The following is a 23613-nucleotide window of genomic DNA, read 5'->3' on the forward strand; positions in this document are numbered from 1 at the left end:
TTCCAAAGACAATCCACAGCAATATAGAGATACTCTTCCAATGGGTAGATGGATCACAGTTAATTCAACCATTCCTCTATCGATGTTCATGTCAGGTGTTTCCAATTTTCACCCTTAGAAAAAAGAGCCTTGTGTCCAGGTCTTTTTATTATTTTTGCTACCATATATATTTGAGTCCCTAGAATTCTGAGTGCTGGATCAAAGGATAAGTGCTTATATAGTTTTGTTCGTTATTTCCTTATTCCTCTTCCCAAAAGTTTTATTAATTTGCATTCCCATAGCAATATATACGAATGAATGTCTTCCACAGCTTTGCCAAAAAGTATGTACTCTAACTTTTGAAACTTTTGCCAATCTGATAGATAAGAAATAGCATTTCAGTGTACTTTTAATTTGCCTTTCACTTATTATGAGGGAGGATGGGCATCTTTTCATATGCTTAAGAGTCATTTGCGTTTCTTTTTATGTGAAAATTATTTATATCAGCTCATTCCTTATGAGTTAGATGGCCTTTTCCTTCTTTATTTTTGGTAGCATGGTGATATAAATTGCAAATATGATTTCAATTTTGTTATTTAACTTTATTTTGCTATGGTGATTTTTTTCCATGCAAAAGCATTTATTTTTATTTTTATGAAATTGAAAACATCAGTCTTTTCCCTTATTGTTACCGGATGCTAAGTCATAGTTTAGAATACTTATATTTTTCAGGTTATAGGTGAATACACTCATTTTTTAAAAATAGCATTTACAAGTACCCTTTTCTTACATTTACATCTCTACTCCATTTGGAATTTTTCCTAAATTATGTGAGAAATGGATTGAATTTCATTTTTTTCTACAGGGCTCTCCATTTACTTCAATGCTTTTTACAAGACTAAAATTCCACTGATTTGAGAAGCCACCTTTATTGTATGCTAAGTTTACACACGCACATGATATATTTCTGAATTTTCTATTTTGTTCAATTGGTTTCTTTGTCTTTTCATATGTCAATATAAAAATGTTTTAATTAAAAAGGCTTTATAGTGTGTTTTAATTGCAAAAATTAGCCCCTTTGTTCTTTTCAAGGAGTTTCCAGGCCAGGCTTGTTTGTTGTTCTTCAAAATGAACTTTATAATCAGCTTGTATAACAACTGACAAAAAATTGATAGCCTTTTAGATTGGATTACGGTGAGAGTATAGTTTAACTACATGAGAACTAATTCCTTTCTGATGGAGTCGTCCTATCCAAGGACATAGTTTCTTTTTCCATTTGTTCAGACCTACCATTTTATTTTTCAGGGAGTTTTAGCTTTCCTCAAATAGATTTTAAACACTTTTTGGGGCGCCTGGGTGGCTCAGTGGGTTAAGCATCTGACTTGGACTCAGGTCATGATCTCACAGTCTGTGAGTGTGAGCTCTGCGTTGGGCTCTGTGCTGACAACATAGAGCCCGGAACCTGCTTCAGATTCTGTGTCTTCCTCTCTCTCTGCCCCTCCCCCACTCACACTCTGTCTCTCTCTCTCTGGCAAAAATGAATAAAACATTAAACAAAACACACTTTTTAAAGTTTATGCATGTGCTATATCCTAAGTGGGGTCTTCGTTTCCATCTTATCTTTTCCCTTTTATTTTTTTTGCTATTTATGCTATTGATTTGTATGCTGAATTTATAATCTGTTATTTTACTAAAGTTTCCTATCATTTGCAGGTTTTCTAAGTACTCCTTTGAACTTTACAGATGCATAATTATACTACATGCAAATGGAGAGATAGTTTTACTTTTTTCTTTTTTTTTTCTGTTTAAATACACTTTCATATATACTGTTGATTCATTAACATTAACTCATAGCCAACAGCACTATAACTCAGGCCTGAATGAATCTCATGGAACACACATATTTTGTCTATAAGGCACATCAGCATGTCCTTCTTGCACTTGGGAACACTGAATTGCATTTCAGTCCTACACTTAGGGATCTTTTAAACAGTGAGATTGCTGACAAAGAACACAAGAATGCAAAAAATGTGGCACTAAATAGATTGCAAAAAGGACACTTGTATAGAATACAAGAGCTAAAACAGGAAGGCAGAGCATCACTCTGTTCAACCATAGCAGGGAAAATATTTTGCTGCTCTGTGCATGTCCAGGAACAACCACAAAGGTGCTGAGAATATTGACTTGGGGATTATAGATAAATATCAGAGATCATCAGGGTATACCCAGCATTTAGCTCAGGGCTGGACACAATGAATTGCAGGTACTCAATAAATGTCATAGTTAAATATTTAGTATCTTTGTACACAGAGTTTAGACATATGTGATACCACAGATTGTAGTCTCTTCGGCCATGATCCAGGTAAAACGATGATTATAAAGATGATGATCATAATGTTAAGAGCATAATTTAACAATAACAACGACAACAGTAAAACCACTGGACATAGTAGTAATGTTAATAGTAGCAATAACTAGATCAATGACCATATATTTCCTTATATTTTTCTAGTACTTTAAAAAAGCTTCTTTATCTTTGTTGGGTTTTCTTGAATTTGCGGACCGTCTTAATTATCAAAAGCACCCGAATGCATATATCCAAAATATGCAAATGCCAAGGAGTCCATGTTGAAGCATTACATTTGTTCTACCGTTTCCTTTTTATAACACAACTTGCTTTATCTTACCTATTTGCATTGGTTAATACTTTCAGCACAAGTTAAATACTATTGGAGCCGGTGACATTCCTGTCTTATTCCTGACTAACGGGAAAGCTTTTACATATGCAGGCATTTGGCTGCATTCTAGAAAATTATTTACTTTTAAAAATGTGGTCAGACCACGGCTATTCTTATAAGCAGCTGCATTGTCACTCACGTTGACGCACATGTGCTTTTTCTTTTCTGAGGAAGAGAAAAGGGCAGTGCTACGGCCTCTGTGCCCAGAAGACTTGCCCAGTGAGTGAGCCTGACATGGGAACAAGATTTGCTTGCAGTTTATGGTTAAAAAAAAAAGGGCTAAGAAGTGTGCCTGTGAGTTTTAGGTATTATCTCCACTGTATTTGGAAGGTCATACTAGATTCTTTGAATGCCAATTCTTTCCTTTAAAAAGTTCAAGTTAACTTAGTCAAGATGCTAAAATATTTGTGTGCACAGAAGCAGTTATATTAACGGGATAAAAAAGCCTTTCCAGCCAGCAAGGCTGCCCTGACCTTCATGAAGTTTCAAAGTTGATGTGCTCCTGAAAAGCTTGCCTCTTTCTGCTTGCTTTGTCTTGTGCCTAATCTACAGTCAGAACAAGTGTTTCTCTGTAAAAGACTTCCTTCTCCTCGTTTGCTTTTTATTTCCCACAGTTGGGGCCATTTGTGAGCTCCTGAACTAACAAACAAAGCAAAGTAACTCTCAAAGATGTTGTGCTCAAAATGGTAATTGAAAGGCCTAAAGAAGTATAATGGAATCAAAGCAGGAGGAAACCTGAATGTAGGAAGTCTCTTCAGCGCTGGATCCAATGGTGCCTACCACAAACACTTCGGGTTTTGCAAGCTCATCTAAGCTAAGTCTGGGTACGTGCCAAGCCTGGCTTTACAAAGGCTCATGGCATGAAGTGTCCTTGGGGTGAGTTACAGGGGAAGGCCTCGGTCTTTCATTAGAATCAATTAAGTCCCAAAGTACTGACACTCTGTTCCGCCTCTGTTGGCATTTTGAAACCATATTTAAAATATTCTATGGTTGTGATTTCAAGGGTAATGCTCCTTGGATTCTCCCCAAGCTTACACGTTTTATTTTTGGATGTGTAAGTAAAAAAAAAAAATCATGTCAGTTTATGTTAAACCTGTATCATATTTGTTTCTTAATCTTTATCGTCTCTAGTTTATCGATGGGAAAAATGTGAATCAGAGAAGTTAAGGGGTGTGCCCAAAGTGACAATGGCAAGGCCAAACTCAAACTAGGTCATATGGAGCCAAGTTCTACATTCATTCATTCCATTATGCCATCTCCATGTGCACTGAAATTATATACACATTAATTATAAATGCACCTAACATACGTGAACAAATGCGTGTGTACATAGCACGTACCTTGTTATACCGAAATCCTAACTGACACAATAGACAACAGATGTGACCGCTGTCATTTCAGGAACATTCTAAGCAGAAAGTTCCCTGCTGCCTTTAAAACTGGAATCCATTTTCAAAAATTGATTCACTCACAAATTGTTAGGCATGGATCTATTACAAACAATGAAGTTTTACCATTATTATTGTTTTTTTAATAGGAAATCCTACCTCAGAGTTGGTTTGCTGCTATATTTTATCTCTATATAATTGTATTAGTTCCAGCATTTTCCTAACCTAACTACAGAAGGAAGTTTGGGGTTACTTTCTTTTTCACCTGCTAAGAGGGAGAAGGTGCTGAGGAAGATAAAAACTCCTGACAAAGGAAGTGATCCTTGGGAGTTCCTTGAACTAGGGAATCATGGAACAGCTTTAGCAAAAGTGATTTCTTCTGGAACACCTGAGTGGCTCAGTCGGTTAAGTGTACGACTTCAGCTCAGGTCATGATCTCGTGGTTCGTAGGTTTGAGCCCTGTGTTGGGCTTTGTGCTGACAGCTCAGAGTCTGGAGCCTGCTTCAGATTCTGTGTCTCCCTCTCTCTCTGCCCCTCCCCCCCTTGCATTCTGTCACCTTCTCTCTCGAAAAATTTTAAGAGAAAAAAAAAACGTGATTTGTTCTTACCCTCACCTGCCTTTAAGCAGGTGCAAAGGTGGAAGGAAAGGAGAAGACACAGTCTAAATCTTAAAGATAAAGTCTGCTTTTTGAAGAAGAAGGCCAGTGAGGAATTTCCAGCACATGGCTTAAAGACAAAAGAAGAATGGACTCCTCAAGGCTGTGAAGGGCAAGGTTAACCTGAAGAATGCAGGTCCCAGACCTCTTAGCCCCAGTGAATACACTCTCTTTGGCAGAAAGCCTTTGTGGCTAATTAACTCAATTAACTGCCTTTGTGGGGCCTAAGGATTTTGGAGATTATCTGAAAGAGATTTTTAATCTCAGGTTTGGCTGTGGAGCATACGAATACAAGCTGATTTTCATATGTTTATAAATCAAAGTAGGACTTGAATAAGAAAAGCATATTAAAATCACAAAAGCACATATCATGAGTCTCTGAATCAAATCAATGTAATTTTTAGATTATTATTTGGGCATGAATATCTTTGCTGTCTTTCATGAATAACAATGAAAGCCACATACACAATATTTTATAGTTATCAGGTATAGTATTCCAATTTTAAGTTGAGGATGAGACTAATAATAAAACTTGTGTGAGCCCAGCACATCACAGATCTGAAAATATCTCAAAAGATCTTATTTTATTCTTACACCAACTCATGAAGTATGTAAGGTAGTATCCCCATTATACAGAAAAAATTGAGTCTCACAGAGAGAACTACCTTCTATTTGGTAACATAGACAGGAATTGGTTAAGTGCTGACTTGAACTTGGGTCACCTGATTCAAGATCAGTATTCCCTCCTTTATACCAAATGCTTCCTCTAGTGAATTGTATATTCTGTATATATAGATGTGTAGGGTGGAGTTTCTAAGATATATCTGATCTTGAGAAGGAAAAAGTGGGTTTGGACCTCTTTACCTGTGTACACCCAAGGTGTCCACCTAAGCAATCTGTGTGAGTTTTTTACTAGAAAAATAAGTGTAATGGTAATATTTGATGTAACTACTCCCAGTAAGACAAGGAAATGAAACTTAAGAATGAAGCTTGTTAAGTCTTATTATGCAAATGGCAGGCATTATATATTACTACATATTTCTATCCATTGATCCTTTGGAAGAGTCATGCTCTAGACTTTCTTAAATTTGCTGTGAAGATGCAGTAGCTCATATGGGTTGGATAGAGGTATGGGGAAAGTTGTGAAAACCCATAATTTCTCCTCCTTGGTGATGTGCGCCCCTGTGGCCCATAAACTCAGCTGCTTGAGTGGAGGCTATAAGGAGGTTGGGGTATTTTGCTCCATGCCCAGGATGCATGGCTGGCTCTGAGACATTCTAATGGCCGCAGATGGCACTATGTTCCCCAGGCAGCCATCTTAAGAAGTGTCCTCCTCAGGGGCACCTGGGTGGCTCACTCAGTTAGCATCCACATCTTGATTTCTGCTCAGGTCGTGATCTCACGGTTCACGGGATCGAGCCCTGTGATGGGCTTGGCGCCGATGGTGCCGATAGCGTGGATCCTGCTTGGGATTCTCTCTCTCTCCTCTCTCTGCTTCTCCCCCACTTGTATACAGACACTCTCTCTCTCTCAAAGGTAGATAAATAAACCTATTTAAAAAAAAGTATTCCCCTCATAATTAGCAGAGCCAGGTAAGTTTCTCTTCCTGCAAAAATTTAGCAAAGGTAGCAAAGACTTAGCCTTGCCTTTGAGAAGGTGGCACAGGGCAGTGGTTGAGAAAGCAGGCTCTGGAATACAACTACTTATGTCTGAACTCTGCCCTACTCGAGTTACAAAACCCTGCTTTGCCTTTCCCGCAAAATAGTTTCCTATTTCTATTTCCTATTTCTAACATAACAAATTACCACAAACTTGGCTTAAAACGACACGCATTTATTACCTCCTCGCTCTGTAAGTCAGTAGTTGGAAGTATAGCGAGGCTCACCTGTGTTTTCTACGTAGAGTCTCACAAAGCCAAAATCAAGGGGTCAGCAGGGCTGTGTTCCTTTCCAGAAACTCTGGGGGTGAATCCGCTCCAGGCTCATTTAGATTGTTAATGAAATTTAGTTCCCTGAGGTTCTAGGCCCGGGGTCCCCGTTTCCTTGTGGGCTGTCGGCTGGAGCACCTCTTAGCACCTCAAGGCTGTCTGCGTTCCTTGTCACACCGCCCCCTCCGTACCTGAACTAGTGACGATGTTTCCAATCATCTCACATTTGGAATCTCTGACATCCCCTCTGGCCGCCTCTCTTCCCATTCCAGCTGGAGAAAGTCACCTGCTTATGGGCTCATTTAGGACATCTGAATCTTTGCAACATGAAATCCACAGGACCGTTTTATATATTTTATATTCTGTACTCACGCTAGGGGATCTCAGTGAGGAAAAGGATGTTTATTTGCCACCAGATATTGTAGCTCTGAGGCACAAGAATCCTACAAGTTGGGACAACAGAACAAAACTGAAGATGAAGGAAGAGTTTTCATGTAGACACGGAGATCCCCGAGGCTCTGATTTGTGTGACATTTGTGAAGTGAAATTCAACATGTTGTTTCTGGCTGATTTGAAGCCCTTGTCATGGATGTTTTATGATTCCAAAGGAACAAAGTAGAGGAAAGTTCCCAAAGGGAAACTGGACAGGTGTTTTGGGGCTACAAAACATTTACTTAGTTATATGGTGAAGGGTATCTGTTTGATGGTGGAATCATTAAGTTGCCTAGGGTCATGGGTTGGAACACGCTTTGGTGGTTTCTAAAAGAGGTCTAGAATGCCTTTTCTTTACCAAAATAATCTTTTTGTAAACATGTCCTTGATACAGAGGGCTTGGATTAGTTGAGAGAACCTCTTTTCTCTCTATTGTCGGAGGGGCTGTGGCAAAGAGAAGCAGAGGCCTGGATTGACAGGGGCTCTGGGTGGGTGGGGGTGGGGGATGGTACTTAGGCCTGAACGCGGCCTTATGGACAGAGTAATGGTTTTCTGGTGGTAATACTGATCGTGCACAAGTTTATACCTTGGAAACGGTTAGTTCTCACTTACTGAGAAGGTCATGGCCCTGGAGACACAGAGTGGCTTCGAAGCTTTTGAAAGAAAATCTCCTGATACCCTTCGTCAACCTACTTAGTTTGGCCTTGCCAAGGGAAACATCTAAGTTCACTTGGATTCTCCACCTCTTCCCAACTGCTCTGGAGAGAGGTCTAATTCCACATTAGGCTGATAGAAAATCAACCAAAGCAGAACTTGAACAATGTGTACATTCAGAATCTTATAATGTACGCTTTCAAGTTAGTTTTTAAAAAGGGTGTGCACATCAGTCATCTGGTTTTAAAACTGAGTCACCGTGACCTCAGGCATCTAGCACACCTCCTAGCACATGGTGTGAACCCAAGAAATATTTGCGGAATACATACTGTTAAATGATTTCTCGCCTGGTCCTAAAAAAACTCTACAAGAAAAGCCTCACTGATAATTTTTTTGTTTTTCTGGTTACCATGAATCAGTTCTGTGCTTTGAAGATCCAGCATACCTGCCATGTAGGCCCCGCTGAATATGTTACCACCTGCTATCCATTCACTCATTTTAAACATACTTAATGTGTATCTGTAACATTCTAGGCACACTGAATTGCCATTTAATCCAATTGTTATAAAACCCTGGAAAAAAGTATGGAAATGAATATGGTTCCATGCTTTCTTTGTATTTTACTCAACTTGGTCTTGTATTTTTAAGTGATGCCAAGAAGTTGAGGTTGGCTTTGCTAAGGAATGGCTAATTTAAAAAGTGAATTAGCAATAAAGACTTAGAAATATTGCAAGTGGGTTGTTTTGTATCAGTCTTTGGGGCTTGATTTTAGATTGTGTGATTCCCATAGGATCTCAACCATGGTGTCCTTTCCAGGAATCTGTATTTTAGTCTTGAAAATACTCTGGGAGCACCTGGGTGGCTCAGTAGGTTGATCATCTGACTTTGGCTCAGGTCATGATCTCATGGTTCATGGGCTCGAGCCCTGTGTTGGACTCTGTGCTGACAGCTCAGAGCCTGGAACCTGCTTCAGATTCTGTGTCTCCCTCTCTCTCTGCCCTTCCCCCACTCACACTCTGTGTCTGTCTCCCCCCTCCTCCCCCCAAAAATTTAAAAATAAAAAAAAAAAGAAAATACTCTGAAGCAGTACAGATTTAAGTAGGTGGCCATAAAATTTATCGTCCCAACTGAGGCAATTTAAGAGTGAATGGGAGTTACACCAGTGTAACAGGTGTAAATGGGTCTCTCTCAGGCAATTAGGATATTATGGTCATCCTAGGGAAAGACACAGGTTGAAGGATTAGGAGTCAGCACACATGGCTGCCCTGTCATGTGCATGTCATGTCCCCTTTGTGGGTTTCAGTTTATTTGAGTGAAAAGGAAAAGGTAAAGTAAAAAAGTAAAAAGTAAAGATGAACTCTCGTGTTTCTTTAAAATTCCACCATTTTATGATTATGAACAGCGTCAAAGGAGAAAGTCTCATAGTATTTTTGAAACCAATTCAAACAAAGAGGCAGTGCATGAAATAATCCTCCTTTCTCCTTTTTAAAACTACATAGTTACAAGAACTTAAACCATGTTTTTTTTAATTTATTTTGAGAGAGACAGAGAGAGAGAAAGTGTTCAAGAGAGTAGGGGAGGGGCAGAGGGAGAGAGAGAGAGAGAGAGAGAGAGAGAGAGAGAGAGAGAATCCCAAGCAGGCTGTCAGTGCAGAGCCCGATGGGGGGCTTCAACCCATGAACCATGTGATCATAACCTAGGCTGAAATCAAGAGCTGTCCATTTAACCAGCTGAGCCACCCAGGCACCCCAAGCTTACAAGTTTTAAACCAATCAACATTTGCTTACTTTAGGGTTGGCAAAAATTTCATCTTCACTTCCTGAACCTTTGTGTTGGGGAGTCTCAGGGCACATTTGGGCTGAGCAGGAAAAAGGACCTTGATTAACTAGTGATGGCCTCTGGGGTCATGAGAACAGGAGACAGAAGTAAGGAGAATGGAAAGATTTTAGGATATGAGTGTGGGCCAGTCCTCTGCCATAACTGGCCTAAGGTCTCTGATGCTAAAACAGAAAACAAAAAAATCCTCTCATATTTAGGGTAAATCTGCCCCATATTGATATCTAACATCGTGTTAGTCTCACCCACATATGTTCTCCTCCTCCTTGCTCTCAAGGCCCTTTCTTTTTTTTTTTTTTTTTTTTTTTTAATTTTTTTTTTCAACATTTATTTATTTTTGGGACAGAGAGAGACAGAGCATGAATGGGGGAGGGGCAGAGAGAGAGGGAGACACAGAATCAGAAACAGGCTCCAGGCTCTGAGCCATCAGCCCAGAGCCCGACGCGGGGCTCGAACTCACGGACCGCGAGATCGTGACCTGGCTGAAGTCGGACGCTTAACCGACTGCGCCACCCAGGCGCCCCAACTCAAGGCCCTTTCATAAACACTCACATACCAGAGTTCAAGCAATGGTCCTCATCCCCAGCTGCTAACAAGCAGGATCATGCAGGATCTCTGAGGGTGCGGCCCAGGCTTCAGTGGTTTCAACACCCTGGGCCCCCACAACCAGCACACCTTACTGTGAGGCCAGGATAAGGGACCAATGGCATAGAGGCTAGAACAAGAGATGGGAGGCAGGGAATCTAACTCTCAGTCCTTGTTCTCAAGTAAGGCTGTGGATATATCACTCATCTTAGTTTGTGAAGTGAATTTGGACTCTTAGGTGCCTCTAGCTCTAACTCTCTGAGACCGACACGTGAAAAGGTGAAGAATATAATGATGTGTTGCCTCAGACAATATACATGCCCTCTTTCTTGTAAATTCAAGGACAGCTGACTTTGTTGTCAAAGACAGAAATCTACAGTAAATGATCAGGAAGCAAATACATATCCCTCTTCCATGCATGAATAGTCACAATCTCTTGAAGGAGATGGCTAAGTTATATGATACCATTGATACAATCTTTTTGCCAGGTTGTTCTCTCAGACGATTGTTTTAAATACGGTAGAAATCCGTGGACATAATTTACTACTTTCAACACATTGTCTAATCACTTGCACCAATGACTTTAGCAGATCGTTTGGCATTCTCACCATTTAGTAATTTGACATCTTACCTGAGTGACAGCAACATTTGTCCCATCGGTGACTTCCACACTCATATTATAGATGGACCTCTGCTCCGCATCCAAAGGTTTGGCAATGACAATGGTCCCAACACCCTTCTCTGCGTCAAAAGAGCTGTCAAAATTCCCCCCTGATGATTTCACAAAAACAACATGAAATTAGCATATCTGAGAAGTTATTACGTCTATTGAAGCATATAGCTTTAAAGGGAACTCTTATATAGAAATATTTTTTGACAGGCATCCCTCTGGCTCAGTTTTGTACATCTTAAATGGGACCTCTATTTCCAACTTAATTTATATTACAAAACACAGCCTCTTCAATGCATAACAAATGTCACAAAAAAGAATGTATTGCAAAGAAAAACCTCAGCACTAATGTTACAGAAGTGAAGCATAAACTGAGTCAGTAAAATATTTAGAAAACTGCAGGCCTTCCAACCCCCTGTGGCTATGGCTTCTATGCTAAGGATTTGTAGACCTTTCTGCTTTTCTAAAATAGATTAAATTCTAAGTAAACAAATAGTTCAATTATTAACAACACTACGTAGACACTCTTGAATCTATTTTAGGATTGATGGTAAACTCTGGTTGGTAGAGTTCAGATCCCCTCCATTAGATGTCAGAAATAAAATTATAAACACTAGAAAATAATAAAAAGCCAAAAAATTGAGTTTCATATACAAATTCTATATCTGTAAGTTGGGATATTTATAGAAAAATTGTCTTTTGCCATCCTGACAGTGCAAATTATTTTTCTCCCCAAAAGGTAGAAAGTTTATGGGAGATTTACAAAATGAAATCTGGAAGGAAGTAGAAGAAAACATCAGCTTATGTGACATCAACTTATGAAAAAATCAGTGTGAAAGTTTAAAAAATTTCCTTCCCTCTCTGTTGGACTAGGAATACCTGATAATGTGCTAAGACAACACAGGCCTTTTTAAAATTACTGTAGCTGTTTTCATCTCTGTGCACTAAAATGTGGTTTATGATTTTTCCCAAAATGAAAGTTGTTGTTGTTTTAAGGAGGAGAGAAGATAATGGTACAAACGCTGGATGGATTTTAATTAAATATCACTATATGTTCACAAGCTCCATTTATTTCAGTCTGAAATTCCATGATGTCAATTACTTTTGTTCTTGGACAGTAATTTTATTTAGCCATAGCACACGGGGCGATTCACTTACTGAATTTCATATTTTAGAAAAGAAATCTTGGGTTCTCTTCCATTCAACATACTTTACATTTCATTTTGCTGGTCAGTGAACAATACCGTATACAATATCTATGATATTACAATTACAAATGAGTGGATGAGTTAAAGGAAAGGAGAATTTTACCTGAATTAGTAGAATTTGATATACAGTGACACAGAATAAATCACATGGTTTACTAAAAAAAAACCCTGGTCATATATATTTCAATACTTATTGCTTGCAGCTGTCATATACACTTAGGATTACTTAATTGCTAGAGAGAACATAATTGCCCTTGACATTTAATTAAAGTTATGGAGATACAGGGGACCACAGAATTGCTTGGAGATGATATATTTTTCAAAAATTTCATCTAAAAAGAGACTCATCTTCCAATTAATATCTTTAATTGATTTACTGAGGAGCACTCCAAAAAAAAAAATCTTTTGAAGAACAGGAGAAGGAGAAAAAGGAGGAAATCTGGGCTGAACAGGGAAGTAAGCCTCAGGTCACCGTGTCTCTTTCAAAGGGAGTGCTTCCTGTTGATAACCACATGAAATAAAGTGTAAGGCTGATTCAGGGATTTTGAATAACCATCCTAATGAGCAAAGGAAAATAATTTGCTATCAACTGGTACATTCTGAGGAAAAAAAAAAAACAAAAACACTTTGCCATGGAAAATTTCAAAGAAACGACATAAAATATGTCAGACTTGTGTAGAAGGAAGCGTAGAGTGCCACTTTTTGTGCTGTTTTGGGTGGGGAGTACTTCATATTTTAAATCAGACTTAAAATCATCTTCAGAATGTTTTCCTAACCGGGTTGTTGGCTTTCTTAAATATGAAGAACACATTTTTTTGTGTGTGGGGGGTGGGGGGGTAAGGATAGAGGATAAGGAAATTATTTTAGAAGGTGGAAATTTGTAGGTAGAGGCAAAGTAGAAATTATGCAAACTATAAAACTTTGGTGTGCTCCAGTTTAAAGATGAATGAAAATAAAATTTAGAGAACACCCAAGCAAAGATTTCCAGTTTCAGTTCCTGTTTAAATGGGGAAATCCTATGTGCTCTCCCTCACTGCCTGAGACTCACATTTTCCTCAGGGCCTCGTGATGAAAGACATAATCATTTCATGGGCTGAGTGGCATAAAATTTACATAAATTACATATGACATGTAGATTGTGTTTTCTTATTACTCATTTTTTATATCAAAAAGCATTTCTGGCTAGTTTTATGGTTGTAATTTTTTATAATTCTCACTCCTCTGCATGTGTGCATGTGCGCACGTGTGTGTGTGTGTGTGTGTGTGTGTGTGCGTGTCTCCCTCATCCACTACTACAGTTTCAAATGCTCTGGGCCAGAAAGCTCTAAAGGGGTAGGGAGGTAGACAAATGGAAAGCCTATCAAGGGGAACTTGAGAGAGAGAGAGTCTGTGAAGTGTTTCTCAGTCCATCAATATGGCGAGCAGCCTCTGGTAGTCACTTCCAGGGCATGTGCTCCCAGTTAAACCAAGATATCACGGGAAACAAGGTTCCCAAAATCTTGCCTGAGTTTTAAAATGAATTTCTGACAAGGGACACAGAATCTAGACCAGCAGTTCACCATCAACCCTCACGCAATTTAATAACCTACCACTTAGGCATCCCATTTCATAAACGACGCCATATCTCTCCCCCAGGGCTCATTTCTCAGGCTCCCTTTTAGCCTGAAAGGTGATTTCATTTCATAGGAAACCATGTCCAATTCATCTGGGGTGAAGAGTATCAAATGGTAGGAGTCCATTTTCACTAGCAGCATTCCGTTTAAACAAGATGTGCTTCCTCAGAGCCAGTAACACAACATGCAAAGCCAGAGTATGCTGGTGCAGCAGCGTTAGGCTAAACAAAAGGTGGGGGCAGGGGAGAACACCGCCGAGCTGGTCTGAGTTTCAACAAAGTGGGAAAGTAGAAAAGTCACAGCCTGAGCGTTGCTGCAGGGGTGTGCGGCAGAGATGGTTAAAAGCAAGGTTGTGAACAGCCCACATAACAGATAGTTCATGTCAGGGACATTCCTCTGTGACCATTTTTGGTAAAGACGGGTGTACCAGAGTAAACAGAGAGCAGAAGAGGAGGGTTGGATTTCTACTGGGTTCTAAAGTTAAATGTACCAAGTCATAATGTCCTAAAAAGCTTCAAAAATGGGACGAGAGTGAAAATACTTTAAGCCAGCAGCTACTGCTTGCATATTTTGGGCAGCAGGGCATTGGATCATGATTTGGTCAAGTCTTTCTTTAAAGAAGGGTCCAAAGTACCACCATCTCTCCATAATGAGATCCAAAGGTGGGTATCACACCACTGTCCTCTTTAGAGACGTTTCCAGGCTCCTCCCCTAGCACATGATTCCATTCCACTCTGTGTGTAATTATAAAAACACCAACCAAAATCTAGTAGTCACCAAGGGGGAAGTGTTATGTGAGAAGCTTCCAAAACACTGAGCTGCTGAATGTCAATGAATTAAGGGAGTCGTTCACAAGCTGTTCATTCAAGTTCAGCATGTACAGCAAACTTAAGGAAAAATGCTAAACACCGATTACGGTTTGATCATGAATAGTTTTCTGTCTTGGAATGAAGCAAGCACAGTATAGGGCCGAAAAGGATATTTACATGGAAGGCAGGAGATGCTGGGTGGAGGTCAGGAAACAGTGGTAGGAAGGAAAATGCCTTCTAGAATCTGGTTTAAAATTCATTTTCTTAAAATAATGAATATACAAAGTGTTGTTTAGGCTTTTTATTATTTCCCTGAAACCTCTTCAGATGTGCTTCATGGTCTATGTTGTTGTGACAGAGAAAAGAGAGGGTCATTTGGGAGCAAATTAGGGACAGAGTGCAGAATAGGAGAACTGAAGTATTTGATGTTAATTGAATGATTTTGAGCAAACGCTACTCGAATTGATAAACCGGTGTATTAGAAGTGGTAGACAGACATGGCTTCTCTCAGGAGGGATGGGTAAGAGTTTTGTGATAAAGAAATACGGCCACTTGATTAGGAAAGACCCAATCTATAGTCAGAGAACAGGCCTGCTGCTAAAGAGTTCACTTGCCCACTTGATCCAATCCTAAGGGATGGCTCCACTGGGGACAAGGTTCAAGAAGGACAGGTGTCAGCTTAGGAGACAGAAGCAGCCCAGAACCCAAAGAACCTATGACAGACTAAGAGCCAAGGTGATCTTTGTATACCTGCAACACAGATTAAGTACTTCAGCTAGAGTTGGACCTATGTGCTAGCTTGCACTGTCAGAGAGTTGTTTTCAAATAAAATAAGCAAAGACATTTTAAACGTCTACTCTCGAGAAGAACGACCATTTTTCTAATCGAAGTATCAGGTGAAAAGCTAGCAAAATGGGTGGCAGTGTCCGCCATCAACTGTGGGTCGAGAGGCATTGTTTGAAGTATGTAATAGCGGTGGTCGTTCCATACAGACATTTGCCATCGGGATAAAGATGCGGGGAATGAACTGTGAACCAGATTGCGTGCACATTACAAAGAATGTAAATCAAGGAGCCGCTGGGTTGAATCATAGTCTCCTGAGAAGTGTGAAGATATGTGACAAAGCCACAGAGGATTATGGGTTATTTTTGTTCCCTTCGTTTTCTTTCCCTTTTAACACAGAGAATGAACATGCTGTGCATTGGGCTGTTTAAACACGGAACAGCTGAACTTTATTATGTTTCCTTTTAATTACAGCTTTCTTAACTGGGTTACAAGTGGAGCTTCTGTTTCTGGAAGCTGAGGAGGGTCTAGCTACATAATACTGTAAGCAATGGTCTCTTTGGAGGAACAGAAAAGTGACTGGCAGATCAGTGGTACGGGGGGCCAGACTTGGGAACAAAATCTTGCTTGCTACAGTTTTTGTGAATTCCTATTACAGTGGGAGGAAAACGAAGGAAGTTAAACAACACTCAGGTAGATCTGGAAATATGGAAATGAGGAGACAATACTCTCAGGGGAAAAAGCATGCAGAAACACTCTTTCTGCTTACTTAATGAGAATTCATTCGTTATAGCATTTGTAAGTTGTTAAGTGCTAGGTCAGGACGTCGCATGCTCTGTAACCTTGAGTGTCTGTATAGGTATCTAAATACACTAGGTCTATGATGAAACCAAATCTTGACTCCACTGGAAGAGTCACAGAGTATTTACCTGGGCAAGACCGATAAATATGCCCGACATCTCATCTCAGATCCATGCTGACAGTGTATGTCAACACTCAACCACAGTATACTGTCAAGTTTCTCAAGCATTGGGAAGCACGATTCCCTCTCTTTTCCCTTTGTGTTAGCTTGGCCAAGGAAGATGCTGAGGCAAGGAGAAAGGGAAGAGAGTGGAGAGTCTGGATGGCCCAGGATAAATAAGCAAGAAATCTCGAAAGTGAGAAGGAAACATCTGAATACGATAAAGAAAACAATAGGTTTTTAGAGAAGGGGAAAGACACTGTCAGCAGATTGAAAAAAAAATGACTCTGTTAGATTAGAAAGGATTCTCAAAAGGGGGATTTGGTGGAAAGGGGACCATACTGATACTGAAAGCAACCCCAGCATCTGGAGGAAAGATTTAACTTTGGTGGTGACATAGAGTTGGTGTTTCAAGATGTTGTTGGCTGGATGTGGGGATGGAAATAAAACCACATTCTGTTTGGGCACTGGGCCCAGTAAGCTCAATCTGTAAGAGAAGCTCAGCTAGATGATACCAGATCTACAGTGAAATCTCTGTGGTGGAAGCATCTAGACTAGAGGGACAACCCTGTAGGTCTTCATGTAGAGAACTACTCCATGTACTGATACGGGGAGGATTCTTTAGGAAGAGTACGGCATTTAGAAGCACGAAGGTGGTGAAACATGGAAACTGCTGCTATGTTTTTGATAATGATTTCTGGATGTGGATTTGGAGCAGCCTGAAGAGATTCACTCCAGGGAGGGCTGTCATCTGTAAACTGCCCCTCTCTTCTTGGACTAGCTCTCATTTTGTCCAAGGGGCTATGGTTGCTATGGCTGGAAAGACACTGGAAGGTCACCCTGACTCTGGGGTCATCTCAAGAGGCATTAGTAGGGTTAATGCATTGGCTGGCTGGAGCATTTCCTCCATCACCATGGTTTATTCCACTCTCCCTGAAGCAATCAACAGAAGCACTGGCAGGAGGAAGGAATGAGGAGAAAAAGACGTTGACCTAAGGGTTAAGAATGAGATTGGATTGGGGTGCCTGGGTGGCTTAGTCGGTTAAGTGGCTGACTCTTGATTTAGACTCAGGTCGTGATCTCTTGATTTGTGAGTTCGAGCCCCCTCATCAGGCTGTGCGCTGACAGCACAGAGCCTGCTTGGGATTCTCTCTCTCCCACTCTCTCTGCACCCTTTTCCCAGCTCATGCACACACACACACACACACACACACTCTCTCTCTCTCTCTCTCTCTCTCTCAAAATAAATAAACATTAAAAAGAGAATGATTATTGATCAACAGAAATGAAAATGCACAATAGCACTAACAATGCGAACATGAAAACGTGGAGGTAATGTTACATGCAGCATTACTAGGCATGCTTACCTCCACCCAATCACACACACACACACACAGAAATGCTAAGGAATTGCAAACTGACTTGGATATCTGGGGTCAGAGCGTCAGAGAAAGGTATGCTTTGTAGGATTTGTGCTGTGTACATATAAGGGGTTCCTGGGTGGGCGGAGATGGTAGCAGGTTGTGTTGTGGGGCACGAGGTTGCAGACATGGATCACATGAGGGAGAGAAGCAGTGCTGTGGGGTGCAGAGGTGCTTGTGAACTGGTGCGTCAGGGGAGGAAGGAGGTACGCTGGTGGCTGATGAGAGACAGCAACCCCTCCCACAGCTTAGGACAGCACACCAGGAGCCCTGTTGCCTGTTGAGGGTTGACTGCACTCTTCTCTGGGATATTTAAAAGAAATCAATCATTATTGCACATGCCCCTGGAGGCCTGGTATCAGGGGGCACATGTGCAAACCAAGATGCATTTTCTACAACTCTGACTGGGGGCGGCAGTGAAGGAACCACGAAGGATGACAGCGCAGACAACCAGGCGAGGCACGTGTGCCACCAAGAAAGAAGAAGCTGCATGAGATAATAACTTTGTGGGCTGAAAACTAGTGAGAAGATACAGAATCTAAGACATCTTTCCTGGATCAGAAGAGGTTCCACTTCTAATGCATTAAGTGGAGACGAAGAAGGAGTTGAAAGTTCAGAATGAGGATGGTCATGTACAGGGATGGCGTGACTAATGCCAACTAAGGAAAGCAAAGACATTCTACCAGCATTCCGTAAGATGAAATATGTAGAAAACACGCCCGTTTTGGGGGAGTTCACAGGACCTTCTACTGAGGTTTGGTTGGAGGCCACGGGGCATTCTTTTTCCTGTGCCTCATGAAAACAGATGTGGAATGTTCTAAATGCTTTCTCCAGATCCAGCCATTCCTGGGAAGAGAGGTAGGTTCCTGCCCATCTGATCCAGGCAATGACAAATGGAGGGAAATGATTCCCACAGACCAGGTTTCTGGATTCCCGGCCTCCCACAAAGAACCGTGGGAAGTCAGACCCAGCTCAACCCGGTGTCAGATCCAGGGCTGGCACACTCTCCCCGTTCTGTCCTCCAGGCTGGGGGCTGTTTTATTTCGCCGTCCTCAGCACTGGTTTCCCCTGCACCACCTCTCCCTGCCTATGTGTGGAGGGCAGGGCTGCTGTTCTGCCCTCTCCTTTTGCAGCCTGCTTGCTCATTTTCTTTCAAAGAATTTAAAGGTTGGCTCCCAAGGTCTGTCCTACATGCTTCCGTCTGCTTTCTCTATTCTGTTCTCGTAGGAAGCTCTCACTGGCTATATATCTGGGTTCCATTTCCTGTCTTTACTTTTGTGGATGGCAGCCAGGGACCCCTCTTGGTGGAGCTTTTTGGTCTACGAATGGCACTACCGCAGCAAAACAGAGGTGTTGGGATAAATTTTAATTTATTTTTCAATCGGAAAAGGCCCAAAAACCCAACCTACAAAATGATAAAAACAAAACAACAAAAAGCCCATATACCTCAAAAGCAAAGAGAAAAAAATCTTTTTAAAGAAATCGAAACCACCCCTCCCCCCAAATTCAAACCCCATCAAACCTCAAACAAAGGAGTCAGTGGATACGAGTAATGCAATAGTTGTTAGAGGCATGTATGAAATCTGTGGGCTGCACTTCAGCCTGTCACAGGCAGTTATGAAAGATGTAATTTAATTTGCTTAAAAAAAAAACCGTAAAAGGCAGATTGGATAGCTGTATTTTAGCAAATGTGTTTGCACTAAGGGTACCTTCTGTTGAACAGTTCTGCCCACAAGCTGTCTGTAGAATATAGAACATCTCTCGAGCATGCTTGCCACCTTGAAGCAGGGCAGTCGGGAGCAGAAAAAAAAAAAGAACAGAATGCAGAAAAAAGGTGAAGAAAAAGAGAGAAATGAAGGACAGCAAAGTCTAGTACCATCAATACATTTAGAAATGAGATTAGCCAAGTGTGACAATAGAATTTAAATGACACACAGAAAGACATTAAGATTGCAGTAAATAACATACTATGGAAAATCCAGCCAGAGAGCACTTTCTGTTCAGCTTAGCTACAGAGTTGGAACGAAAGCACAGGTCGATTATTCATTTTACTGGCTCTTTTGCATTCCAGCACTATATATCTTTTCGTCTTAGCACTAATTGTTAGTGGTTTTTTTTTTTTTATTTTTAAATTTTTTGTATTTTTTTTGTTTTTGTTTTTGTTTCTGATTTATTTATTTATTTATTTATTTTTTTTGCGAGTTACTCCAGTCAATGATTACGTTGGCCAGTACTGCTCTGGGGGACTCAAACTTACCAACTATGTCAAACCACAGAGGGGTGTTAGCTGGCTGCACAGACACCACCCCCACAATCTCGGTGACTCTATCGCTTTCCATTACTGTGAAGTTATAAAACGGCTCATCAAAAGTCAGTGGTATAGGTGAAGGGGGTGGTTTCTTAATCCATTCAATGTGGAGGCGGGCCGTGGAGGATTTCTGTGGGCGCCCATTGTCCACTGCCTTTATCTACTCATACGGAGAGAACAGAGAAAGAGGTCTTAGAGCTCAGTCAGATCCCTGTGGAAATCTAGGTCTGTCACACATCTGTTGTTGGCCCAAGAATCCATCCTCATCCGTGTCAGCAAAGGGAAGGGAGAGTGGATCTGGGGAGAATGAGCTCAGGAATTGGGGGAGACAACTCAGTCACCTGGGGGTCCCACACCGCATTCACCAGAAGGTGATCTGAACCACCGCCAACTTTACAGATGTGGACAACTTGAAAAGCAAAAGCGGCGCTTATCATTTTTAGTGTTTTACGGGCACAGATGATAGTTACATAGACAGGAATAGCTAATTTGTGAGTGTGTGTGTGTGTGTGTGTGTGTGTGTGTGTGTGGTTGTGTTGTGCAGCTCCTTCCTTCTGCTTTATTCTGGAGAAGCACTCTATTCACTCAGAATCCCAGGAGGGTGATGGGCTAGGTGTGAGAGAGGCAGCAGCCTTGCTCTAACTGCCTCAGAAGCCTTTGAGTTACACCAACTCCGAAGGGGTGAAGGACTCTCTTGGTGAAAGCATGGGCTCCCAGAGACAGCAGGATAGGGAGGAGGGGTACCAATGACTCTCCTCTGTGATCTTATTTAAGAACTGAAGAAAGCATGTCTCCTCAGCCAGCTGTGCAGGGTCAACTGCTATGGTGTCCTGGACTTCAATGAGGGTTCAAGTCCAACAAGCAAAAACCACTGATGGGAAATTTAAAAATGAGTTTTTAAATATCACATATGAAAAATAACATGTATAGGTGCATGGCCAATCATCACAGCCTTTAAAACAGCAATTACTCACAGCACCCAAATGCTATATGTTCATGGATGATCACTTTGCCCCAGAAAATTCCTGTGAGATTGAAGACCCCTTGAAGATACAGGTCTTAGGTCAGGTTTCCTGGGAACAGAGCTTGAGACAGGGATTTGAGTACACGTCATTTTGCGGGTTGGGGAAGTGTTCTCAGGAGAAAGGGACTGAATGAAGCAGATAAACAGAGAAAGATGGTAAGTAAAGGCGTGGTCTCAGTTGAAATTTAGTCTCAGCCTGATCCCATGGGGAGTTCTGAATCATCAATCCCACTGCTGTGTTGGAGACATCTGGAGGCAAGGGGCTAGACTTTTGTGTCAGTTATTCATTGGGAATGGGCTGCTGGGCTGGGGCGGGAGTGGAGAATCTCCTGGGACAAGAAGTTTAGCCAAGGATGATCGTCTCAAGAAGGGGGCATCTGTGAGCCCTTAGCAGCCAACACGCACAGCAGTTGGGGCATAGCTGCCCCAGCCTGGTAAAGGGGATCTGTGTGAAGCACCAACAGTTTCTACTATAGTCCATTCAGTCCTTAAAGACTCCTATTGTCGAATCTCACACAACTATAGTAGCACACATTATATCAGAGCTACTAATGGCAGACACAGAGCTAGTATTTTATTATCCACTTTCTCTGCCCACGGTTCTGAGTATGTTATTGAGTAGGGAAAGAAAACCAAGTCCACACCATAAGAATGAACAGACAAATCAAGGGACTCAGACCATCCTTTAAAATCATAAAGGACTGACTTTATACAGCAGAGAAGGCTGCAAACTAAGAGAAGGACAGCAGATGGTTCTAACTCTTGACCAACTCTTGTTGGGACCCTGGAAAATGCCCATCACTTGTAAGGATGACCAGTCCCCTTTCTGGCATAGGTGCTATATTTCTAAAGTGGTTGGGGGTGGCGGGAGCAGGCTGGCATTTTAGATACAGGAATTTAAATCTCTATTTGAGATAGTGCTCATGTTTTTTGTTTTTGCTTTTAATTTTCTAATGGTAAAAAATGTAGTCATTTTTTAACTTAAGCGTTTTCATTTTTTTTGCAGAACAAGCATAGCTGTGGTCTGTGTCTCACAATTTACACAGCTAAATTCATGTCCTATCACACTGTCAACAATTACAAGAGTTGTTTCTTTGGGAAGTGTTGGGGACACATTGAGTGACTGATATGTTGAGTGGTGGATGTGATATTTCACTCTGCTATTCCTCTACCCTCAGTTTCTATCTATGCTGAGTACCTTAAAATGATGTAAGGCTACAGGAAGTGTGGTTGAGTACAGACTGTGTACTGGGAATGGGGGAGGTTTGCTGACAGGATACAACCAAAGGAAATGATCTCATTATTTAAAAATATCACTGAGGCAGAAAGCAGCCTTCTACACTTGTTACTCTAAACTATTACTCTAAAGATTTATTACTCAAAGGAATATACATGAATAAGAAAGTAACTCCCACCCCCCCATACATGTTATTGAGGTTCAGAAAAATCTTACCGTTAGGATGTCATAACTCCCTGCTGTAAACTGCTTTCTGGAAGAAACCATGCCAGTTTTAGGGTCAATAAAAAACTTTCCATCATCATTCCCATCCACGATACTGTAGGAGATTTCTGCATTGGGGCCCTCATCTCTATCAAATGCAAAAGCCCTGTAAATGGGTTCTCCCCTCTTCTTTCGATCACGTTCTGGCAGCTTGATCTGGTAGACCTTCTCTGGGAACTGGGGCTTATTATCATTTTCATCCAAAACCTGAACCACCACCCAAATGGTGGACTGTTTTGGAGAGGAACCGCCATCTGTCACAGTCACCTGAGTTTTGAAAGAGAAAGCAGTTTGCAATCAGAACGGAGAAAAACTTTTCTTGCCACTCTTCCCTCTGCCCACCCCACAAAAGGTCTCTCCTATGCCTTAGGGCATCTCAACTTTTCTTATTCCCGTATAGTTCATGGTCAATGCATAACTTTTCATAGTTCATCCGTAAAAGTAAGGATTGCCCTACATCAAGTAATGGAAATCATTGCTGAAAGGGCAGGAGGGAGGCAGAGCTCCCATTGTGCTGTGGTGTGGAGAGGGGGAAAAATACGATTGACTTTACAAAATGTACCGCTTGTATAAGCTTAGTGGACATAAAATATGCCCCCCTAAGAGACACAAAAAGCAATATATAATCATTATTATATGTTAACCAGTGGGTATTTCTTCTAATTCTTGGACAATGGTATCACCATCTAAATTCTTTCAGTATTCACTTCCTTTTCTTTTTCCGTTTCCATGGTCATGTAAAATTTGTGAGTTTTACATTGTCACCGTACAAAAAGAAAACTGAGCTATACGCTTCATAATTTTGATGGCTCATTGTAAGTGCATTTGACAGTCACAATATATTTTTAACAGTAGCAAAATAATTTTTTTTTCTTGGCTCTGGGAAACCCGAGGGGGATGGACAATTCTTCCCACATCTCTGAGATGCTATTCTTATGAGTATCTGGAAAGACCAAGAAAGAGGAACGAATGAAGAGCAGGTATATAAAGAATTTACATGGCCTATGTAAAGTCTTTGAGTCTTAGTGTGAATAATATTTTTGGGCATAGTGGTAATAGTTACTATCATATTAATAATTGTACGTGTAGATCGTGACACAGTTAATAAAGCACTCTTGCA

At 41.0% G+C, this 23613-nt stretch overlaps 1 protein-coding gene across 3 annotated transcripts in view; it reads right to left on the bottom strand.

Moving 5' to 3' along the window:
- Positions 1-23613, bottom strand: part of FAT3 (FAT atypical cadherin 3) — a 523627-nt gene that overhangs the window by 108706 nt on the left and 391308 nt on the right. For 2 of the 3 annotated variants that reach the window (XM_047823754.1, XM_047823753.1), the window contains exons 4-6: positions 22446-22760; positions 19918-20128; positions 10827-10966 (exon numbers count right to left, since the gene is read on the bottom strand). In XM_047823754.1, the coding sequence (XP_047679710.1) occupies positions 10827-10966; positions 19918-20128; positions 22446-22760 (666 nt within the window). Of the gene's footprint in view, positions 1-10826; positions 10967-19369; positions 19439-19917; positions 20129-22445; positions 22761-23613 lie in introns of all 3 variants that reach the window. The other variant, XM_047823752.1, reaches the window with a different exon arrangement.

Source organism: Prionailurus viverrinus, chromosome D1, assembly GCF_022837055.1.
Source record: "Prionailurus viverrinus isolate Anna chromosome D1, UM_Priviv_1.0, whole genome shotgun sequence".
NCBI classification, from domain to species: Eukaryota; Metazoa; Chordata; class Mammalia; order Carnivora; family Felidae; genus Prionailurus; species Prionailurus viverrinus.